Source organism: Propithecus coquereli, unplaced genomic scaffold (assembly GCF_000956105.1).
Source record: "Propithecus coquereli isolate 6110/MARCELLA unplaced genomic scaffold, Pcoq_1.0 Scaffold165, whole genome shotgun sequence".
NCBI classification, from domain to species: domain Eukaryota; kingdom Metazoa; phylum Chordata; class Mammalia; order Primates; family Indriidae; genus Propithecus; species Propithecus coquereli.
Genome location: NW_012141080.1, coordinates 1,523,600 through 1,533,460, shown reverse-complemented (window position 1 = coordinate 1,533,460; position 9,861 = coordinate 1,523,600). Strand labels below are relative to the sequence as shown.

Below are 9,861 nucleotides of genomic sequence, written 5' to 3'. Positions count from 1 at the left end.
AGAGCTCAGAGACACAAGCTTACCAAGGAGGAAATTTCCTTATGGGTATTTGTGGCTTGGTATAAATTTTACAGAGACAGATTTAAAAAGTGGTGAATCATGCTTCCAGAAAATAGTGTTCAATGACCAGAAAGAAAAGCGGCTCCAGGGATGACAAAGATACTGAATCACAGATAGACATAAAGAGTTTGAAAATCAGTTTTTCTTTTGATATTCTCCTTGAGAAGACAGAGGACCCCTTATAACAGGACATATGAGGAAGTTCTTAGTAGGTACTTGCCCGGAACCACAAAGATCACCTGCCCCAGCCCAGAAATAGGGTTTAGGAAAAAAATGAATAGTAACTGAGAAGAAATACAATAAATCCTTGCAGTAGCCTCATGGACAAATACCTGAATTTATTTGTTTATTCAACAGAGGAGCTAATGAAGAAGGTAAAATCTCAGACCCTTAAGGAGTGAGGAAGCAAAGATTCTTGTCAAGAATAAAGTAATGTTAATCACCTTTGTAATAAATACATATTCCCAATACCTACCATAGGACCTGGTATACTGCAGGCACTCAATAAATATCAATTGAATAAATGAATGTCTGTGCTCAACAGATCTTCATACACAAAGAAAAGAGTCTTATACTTTTGGGTCAGGCAGAGAAAAGGAAAAATAGGTATTCCATCCTCTTTAAAGTCTGGATTCATTGTAAGATCTTGACTTGTCTAGCTGCCTGGGGATGTATGAAAGAGGATACAACTCAGTAAGCTCTTCTGTAGCACCAGCAGCCAAAGGCAGCTGTGCCTTAGAAGAAAAATCAGGGGGAAGACAAGCACAGAAGGAGAGGGGACATTGCCACAATTCCCTCTGTTCAGAACAACCTCAATTCTCAGAACCAAGGCAGACTGGCTTAGGCCTACATGTAGGAGATAAATGCTTAGTCCCCTGTAAAAGAAAATCATCAAACAATGAACAACATTCTTGCCAGCTGAACCTAACCTCAGCTGGAAGCTGTAGAAAAGACTTGTAAGGATCTTGCTTAGGAAATGGCTGACCAGTTTCGCAATATTGAAAACAAAGCTAAAACAAAGCACCAAAAAAGCATTCAGAACTCTTTTTCTCTTTGGGAGGAGGAAAAACCAAATATGTGGTAGAGTTGAGTTTCAGATATAGAAGGTCTTCTTACCATACCTTCAGAATCATTTGTTACAAATTCAGATTCTTGGGTCTGTCCTCAGCTCTACTAAATTGTGGGAGTGGGATCCAGTCATCGGCATTGTTAATTGGCTCCCTAGAGAATACTGGGCACAGTTCAGTTTAAGAATCCTTTTGAACCATTCACAGAAATCAGGAGAGCTCTTGTCTGTATCCTCCTCCTTCTTGTTATAGATCCAAGAATGTGCTGTAAATTCTTATCATGCCCTCCCGATTTGGAGTTTCCTCTTTTCTCCCAGCAGATGTACTCTCAAGACTAACAACTCCAGAGAGATGTCAAGGTAAAGTCTCATCAGTCTAGAAACTACCCCAGCTGCTGCTTTAAGGTTAAACTTGGTTCTTTACTTGCTTCACACTTGAGGGTTGGTCGTCATGTTATTCATTCATTTCTACCGTCATGCATACATTACATCAAGGACAGGAATCCAACTGCTAGATTCAAGGATAAACCTATGTCCTTATGAGAACATAAGATTCAGAAGTGAAAACTGCTGGGTCTCTAAGAATTCCCTTCTCATCCTCAAGTCTATACCCACAGTAATCACTATGGACTATTTTATTCAGACTAGGCCATTACATAGCTTGGGAAAGAAATAGATCGAAAGTTATACTCATCCATCATCCTGAAAGACTGGGGTTAGGATTTAGGTTTTGAGCTTTCAAGATTCTAGTACAACCTCAGTGATCCACTGTCATTAAAAACAGCCCTAGGCTGGGCGTGGTGGCTCACGCCTGTAATCCTAGCTCTCTGGGAGGCCGAGGCGGGCGGATTGTTTGAGCTCCGGAGTTCAAAACCAGCCTGAGCAAGACCGAGACCCCGTCTCTACTAAAAATAGAAAGAAATTAATCGGACAACTAAAAATATATAGAAAAAATTAGCCGGGCATGGTGGCGCATGCCTGTAGTCCCAGCTACTTGGGGGGCTGAGGCAGAAGGATCGCTTGAGCCCAGGAGTTTGAGGTTGCTGTGAGCTAGGCCGACGCCACGGCACTCAAGCCCAGGCAACAGAGTGAGACTCTGTCTCCAAAAAAAACAAAACAAAAAAAAAAAAAACACAGCCCTATTTAAGGATTAGTAGGAGCAGGATCAATATCCCCTTTAAGTTATCACTACTTCCGTATAAAATTTTTTCCAATTTGGAAACTGTCAAAATTGAAGTTTAGTTTTATAATTGGGTATATAGTAGTCCCTATTATCCATGGTTTCAGCTACCTGTAGTCAACCAAAGTCTGAAAATATTAAGATATAGTCCTGTGCCACATAATGACATTGCAGTCAACAACTGACCGCATATACAACAGTGGTCCCATAAGATTATAATATTGTATTTTTACTGTACTTCTTCTATGTTTAGCTAAGTCTGGACACACAAATACCACTGTGTTACTGCCTACAGTATTCAGTACAGTAACACATTGTACAAGTTTGTAGTGGAGTAATCAGCCACTATACCATATAGCCTAGGTGTGTGGTAGGCTACACCAACTAGGTTTGTGTAAGTACACTCTTGATGTCTGCACAATGACAAATCACCTAACGATGCATCTTTCGTTAAGTGATGCATGACTGTATTTTTTCTTTCTTTTTTTTTTTTTTTTGAGACCTGGTCTCGCTCTCTCACCCAGGCTGGAGTGCAGTGGCACCATCACAGCTCACGGCAACCTCGAACTCCTGGGCTCAAGCTATCCTCCTGCCTCACCTTCTCCTCCCAAGTAGCTGGGACTACAGGAGTGCATCACCATGCCTGGCTAAATTTTTTATTTCTTTGTAAAGACAAGGTCTCGCTATGTTGCCCAGGCTGATGTCAAACCCTTGGGCTCAAGCGATACTCCCACCTCAGCCTCTCAAAGTGCTAGGATTACAGGTGAGAGCCACTGCATCTAGCTACCACCAAGCCTGGCCATGACTGTATTTTGAGAGAGAAAGAGACACCACATTCACATAACTTTTATCACAGTCTGTTGTTATAATTGCTCTATTTCATTGTTAGTTATTGTTGTTAATCTCTTACTGTGTCAAATTGATAAATTAAACTATATCATAGATAAGTATGTATAGGAAAACTACAGTATATATAGGCTTCAGTACTGTCCAAAGTTTCAGGCATCCACTGGGGGGTTCTTAGAACGTATCCCCCTTGGGTAAAGAGGACTACTGTACTAAAATTTTTGTGCTCAATAAGCTTGGGTTGAATACCACATTTGTAAAATACAAAGCATGTTCCTTTTCCCAAAAGGAATTAGGGCTTCATTTCTTTGGTTAAGAGTGGCTTGGCTCAGAGTATTTCCTATGACACATTGGGGTAGGTCTTTGTTTAATATCAAAACATACATATCCCATAAAACAACACCTTAAGAGCTAAACCACTGTTTCTTGCAACACCTTTCAAATCTCAATAAGGAAGAGTTAACTATGACCTTCGAGAAATTATCTTTGCCTCAGGGTAACTTTATAAAGAATAAACCCTCACAGTAATAGAAAACTAAAAATTCTGTTTTAAAAAAAAAAAGTTTTCATTAAGAATAGAACTTTTCCAGGGCAGGGAACCCATCTCTTTGGAGACCACAAGATGCTTTTGCTTCTCCAGAAACCATGTAAAGACCCATTACCTCTAGCACATCTAAAGTGGGGCACAAAGGCTTTCTGATCCACTCAATGGAGGTGGCAACTCTCCCCCATTAGCTAATAGAAGAGAAAAAGAAATCACTTGAGAATCCCAGAGTGGCAGCAAAATAGAACCCCTGGGATACCTCGCTAGCACATTCAAAGACTTATCAGTCACTTTTAAAGTCAGTCACTTTATATCAGTCCCAGTTGATGGCTTGGTGACAACAGTTTAGATTTTTCTGGATAGGTACACACATACATGACCGAGAAGGTAGAGTGAAACCCTCAATAAGCAGACACTTTGTAGTAGGACCCAGAAAACAGCAACCTCTTACAACATGGTAGGTCCTCTATATTTTTACCCCCACCTAGAAATCCATAATCTGAGATAAACTGGACTACCACGAAAGAATGAACAAGCCTCCAGAATAGCACCCAACCGTTAGGAGTTAGAGCAAAACTCACACTTTAATGTGGAGAGGAAGGGACTCCAGCGCAGCTTCTCTAAAGCAGCTTTCCTCAGTGGCATTCGTTATTACGCAGCCCATCACTGTGGGTCAGATGTCAGGACACAGCACCAGCTTCCATTTGGGGGCTGCAGCTAACAGTTGTAAACCTTTCTGCCCACCGTATTCTGAGGCAATTAAAGAAGGGAGAGAACTATAGGAGAAATGCCCCCCACCGTAACACCACCACGGTCCGTTTATATGTCCTTCAGCTTTTGTCTACATTATCTTACGAGACCCTCACGAGAGACGCCTAATTTCCAGGATGCTGCCCTGCTCCCTGAGGTTTCGGGAGGAGAGGCAGGAGGGTGGTGTGGTGCAGAGCCCAGGTTCTGGCACCAGCGAATCTGCATTCCAATCCAAGCTCTGCCACCTACTAGCAGTCTGATCTTCTGTGAGTTCTTTAATCTCCCCCTAAACCTGTTTCCTCACCTGTAAAATGGAGGAAAATATAGTCTTACCTCACAGACTGATAGTGATGATTAAATGAGATGATGGACATAAAACACTCAAATTCATTTACTCAAAATATATGAGTGCCAGGCACAATGCAAGAGTTACAACAGTGACCAAGAAACACAGTCTTGCTCTTGTGCAGTTAGAATTTATTCAAACTGTAGATAGAAAAATGTGAACAGGTAAATAAAACACAAAGTGTGTTAAGAACTATTAAGGTAACAGGTGAGTGACCAGAGCGAGTAACCAGGAGGGGTGATTTTTAAGAGTCGTCTCTGAGGAGGAATTTCAGTTGGGCCCTAAGGGGTCCGAAGGAGCCATCCATATGAACAATGGAAGGAAAAGCATTCCAGGCCTAGGGAACAGGATATGCGAGGGTCACCACATGGGGAATTCTAGGAACCTAGCAAAGGGAAACGTGACCACAGAGTTTCCTCTCCCAGAGTCCAGAGAACAAACTTTATAGGCTGCCACTCGTGAGGATTACCACATCCATTTTAAAAATAACAAAGATGAGGCTCCAGAGAAGTGGTACGTCTTGCCCAAGGTCACAGCTACTCAGAGGAGGAGCTGGGCCTGGGACCCCTCAGTACTCTACCTGTGGACACAGCGTAAGCCCACTCTCTCTGAGGAGGCCTGGTGCACACTGAACTCCCCCACTTACTTCACTGACGACTGTTCTCCGTGCCTATGAAGAGCTCCAAAAGCACCCTGAAAACAGAATCATATCAACTTCCAGGCATCTAGTCAATTGTGCACAGAAATCCTCACACTTCTAATCTTACAACATGAAAGCGAAAGCTGCTCAGACCTTACTCAAAGGCTACAAAGTAGAAACAAGTTTTTCTTTTTACAGCAATGAACAAGAGAAGAAAGGGATGTCCCAGAAGATCCTGTGGCCTGTTCCAGGTGGTGAGATGGAACCTCCGCTGCAAATGAAGGCTCAGCTCAAATGAACTGCACAGGAGAAGCTAATTACTTTATTTGAAGAAAAGAAGGAATCCCTAAAGCAACGGTTTTCAATCAGGGCGGTACCACCCCCCTCAAAGGGCATTTGGGAATTTGGGAGGGCATTTTGGGGTGACACACTAACTGTAGCATTTAGTAGGTGGGGCCAGGTATGTTCGACATCTTGCAAAAGGACAGGATGGCCCTACATAGTAAAGAATGTATTACCCAAAATATTAATAGCAGCCTCCCACACACACTTTTGACATCCTTCCCTAAAGGATTAATATGCTCCAACTTTCCCTGCATCCCCATGGTTCAGTGGCTCTCCCTACCCTCACCACAAAGTAGATGAAAAAAATTAAGGTTTCACAGCTAAGGAATGAAATTTTGGAATCCAATTATAAGCTCAAAACTCCAGGGTGCAACCTGGTAGTGGAAAAAGGATAAAGAAATTTTTAGTAAGAGACAGACCTAAGAAATTTTAGCAAAAAGAGAACTCCCTTTCTTTCTCTCCCTCAAGCCTTTATAAGATTACATGTTTTTCAACACACAAAATTCTGATTTTAGAGAAACTTCTTACCACGTTTTTCAGTTTAAAACCAGATACTAATTACGGTTTTTTAAAAAACTTAACCACGATCATCTCACAAATACAGCTGACTCCTTCTAGGCTAAATTTCATAAGAAAGATTATAAATTTCAAGATGCCTGATGCTGATCAATGCCTAAAAATGCCAAAGGCAGTCATCCCTTGCATCTCATTCAGAGCAGAGTTTGATGAGGTCAGTGAAGCTTCAGTGATATCCGGAGGTCTTTTCAGGGATTAAAATACCATCCTAACAATTCAAAAGCCACTTGCAAGTGTTACCTTAAATTAGTCACTATTTCCCCCAAGAAATTCTTTCACAAATTATAGTTTACAATTGGCAAAAAAAAAAAAAAAAAAAAAGACTATTTGCAGGGGAGAAAAAAAGAGATATCCAAAAAGTTGACCTTGTTTCACAGTATCTAAAATAGTGATCTGACAAACATATCCTCTAGAGTACCTTAAAGGTAGGAGCAATCTATCTCCTACACAGTATCTAAATTTTCCTACTCACCCAAAGGACTATGAATATGTAACTTCTTTGCTCAACTTGCCAATTAGGAAATAGCGGCCCCACAACCCTTTTGGCCAATTTTCTAGAAGCCTGACCTAGCTTCTCAGGATAGCCAAGCAGACAGACCTGTTTTCCTCCAGAAGCGCCTGCCAGGCCTTTTCTGCCCTGCCCATCAGAGCCTGGGAAATCCCCCTCCAGCCTTTCCTGGCCTGTCACCAAAAGTTCACAAAATGAATTCATCCAGATTCTTTGAATCCTCCTCTTTCCCTGTCATGTGCCAACAGCCAGGCAATAACACTCCACCTTGCCAGGCTCTCTGTTACGAAAAGATGCAAATTCACGGCAAGAACAAGCATTTAGCATGGAGAATAAAAAAGATGGAGGGATGAGAGTCTTTGAGCCAATACTACTGCATGCAGCACTGGTGACCAGAGCCCAGGTCCTGCAAAGCCCCCAGAGGCTCCCCAGCTGGTCCCTCCATACAGCAGGCCACACCTGTCTATGCTAGCCGCCTGCCGGCTGCTCCATTTTAAACAATTCAAACCCATCTCCAGCAGGGTGGCAAAATTGGGCAGCCTTCTCTCCCAGCAAGGGTGAGAACCTTAATCCAATCACCACTTGCCCTTAATATTATTTTCCTTTCACACTCTTTGTTTAGGAGACACTGCTTGGTCAAACTGGATCCATCTCTCTATTAATGGTGAGGCAGGCACAATGCTGCAGTGGCAGAATGGAGGCACCAAGCTGACTCGCTCTAAGCCAACAAGACCTCTTCTCTGAGGAGGGTGATGCCAATAAATGAGACTTCAATAAGCAGGTTTCACTCTGTCCATCCACAAGTGAACACACGCCCGGAGTCCTAAAACGCCCGGCTCCGCAGCCAGCCTCGCAGTGAGCCTCTTTTCTAGAGGGTAGGTATCCCATTCATCCCTTGGCATCAGGAACCAAAAAGAAGGCAGATACATCCAGGTCGTGCACTACATACCCAAACCTTGGCACGCACGCGAAGGTTTGGGCGCCCTGAGGCGCCCTCCCTCCGAGGCCTCCACTACCCGTGTACTCACCACTGTGCGAGCTGAACCACCTGGGTGCGATGTGCAGAGGTAGAGCATCCGCCAGCGAGGCTCGAGAGCCCAGGTACAGCATCCCGTCTCTATGGTGACCGCCGCCCGTCTCCTGGTAACCATTGCCATGGGCATAGGTAGAGTCGGACGCGGACCCTCCGCCGCCGGGTGCCCTCTCAGAGTCGCCGGTCCCCCTGGATGCGGGAGTGTAGAGGCCAAAGGGCACCCCCCCGGCCGTGCTGGGGTCCATACCCATGCCTGCCACCGAGCTGACCGAGCGGCTGCGCAGCCCCATGGCCCCGCCGCCAGTCCGGTAGTGCCCAAAGTGGGGCGCCCCTCCCGGCGGAGGCACAGCGCTGTCATCGGTGGAGACCCCCGGGAAGGGGCCCCGGGAGCGGGCCGCTGTGCTCTGCTTGCCCCCCATGCTCGCCCGGGCCCCGGTGGGGCGGGAACCTGGAGGCCGAGACCCTCCCCCACTTATCGGCAGCGGGGGGAGGGCTGGGCGAGCATAAAGGGGAAGGGAGTCAAAAAGGAGACAGGGAGGGAGAAAAGGCAAAAAAGAAAAAAAGAAAAGAAAACCCGCGGGGCGCAAGAGGCAGGCGGGCGGGGATCCCAAACTAAGAATTTCAAACGATCCAAGCCAAACGCATGTTTTCCCTCAAGGTCCAAAGAGGCGCAGTCCGGCGCGGGCTCCGCGCGCCACAGGCCGCCCCCGGGCTCCAAAAGCCGGGGGAGCCGCAGCGAAGGAGGGAGGGAGGCGGCGGTTAGCGGCGGGCGGGCGCAGGGAGGCGCCGGAGGAGGCCGCCCGCCCGGGAGGAGGAGGCGGAAGAGGGCTGGGGGCGCGTCCCCCGCCTCAGGACGCCGCGACCATGGACGGCAGCCCGGACCCCTCCAGGCCTCGGGCGGGCCGCGGCGCTGGGCGGTCAGGCGGAGCTCGGGAAGCCGCGGTCGCGTCGCGTCGCGTCGCGCTCTCGCTCCAGCCGCCGCCAGCCCCGCCAGCCGCGCCGCGCCGCTCGGTCCCGGGCTGCGCTCGCCGGCGCTCCTCGCCGCCGTGGAGACAATGGAGGGAGGCAGAGCGCAGGCGCGGCCCGGGCCCCCTCCGCCTCTCCCCCGCCGAGTTAACCCCTTCGCGGCCCTTGCGGCGCTGGGCCGCTGATTCCCCAGCCGTCCCCACCCACTCACCCCCGGCCGGCCTGTGACCTGGGTGGCTTGGTGGCCTGAGCTACTGGGCGTCAGCAACAGAAGCGAGATGTTTTCTCAAAGCAGTAACTTCCTATGTCCCCGAAAGTGGCTAATTATTCAGGGGGAACCAGATATGGGGGAGGGGCACCAACGGTTCAGGGGGTGGGAAGGAAACACCACGAGGAATGAAAATTACTCAATAACGCCTACCTGCCTCTGAGGGTCACTGGTCGAGCGCCCCTCCTGGCACAAATTTGCCCCCACAGCACCCTCTGGTGGACGTGCTGTCCATTATTTCGGAGGTTCCCCATCCAAGGACCCCTAACGTCTGGAAGCTTAGCATTTGGGGGGCGTTAGCTGTTTGGAGGTAAACAGCGCCCTGGGGGCATTTGTGAATCCCCCCAGCTTTGCTGACCTTAGATAAGAACGAACTTCTTATGTTGGGCTTAAGCAAGTGAGTAGATTCCTTGGCTAAAAAGTAATCCTCAAAATCAATAGGTATATGTTAAAAAGTGAAAAGATACAGATACGGAAATAAAATAATGCAGCTAGATGTGATTTTAGAAACTCCCTTGTCCAAGGCTGAACCCTTGTTTTGTTTGCCATGTGCTATATAAGGGCATACACCACAGGGCCAAGGACACAGTGGGTACTCAATGAATATTGTTAACCAAGTCAGCACTTTGCAATTTGAGAATCCCTTTTCCACCTCAATCCCTGTCTATCTCAAGTATTCACACTCATTCATTCACTGAACAACTATTTTCAAGTGCTAAGTGCTGGCTATGAG

At 46.6% G+C, this 9,861-nt stretch overlaps 1 protein-coding gene across 5 annotated transcripts in view; it reads right to left on the bottom strand.

The window, feature by feature from the left end:
* The window catches only part of ZNRF1 (zinc and ring finger 1, E3 ubiquitin protein ligase), a 118,557-nt gene extending 109,625 nt beyond the window's left edge, over positions 1–8,932 (bottom strand). For all 5 annotated transcript variants that reach the window (XM_012641564.1, XM_012641562.1, XM_012641560.1 and 2 more), the window contains exon 1: positions 7,890–8,932. In XM_012641564.1, the coding sequence (XP_012497018.1) occupies positions 7,890–8,313 (424 nt within the window). In that variant the 5' untranslated portion in view covers positions 8,314–8,932. The remainder of the gene's footprint in view (positions 1–7,889) is intronic.
* Between the last annotated feature and the right edge of the window lie 929 nt (positions 8,933–9,861).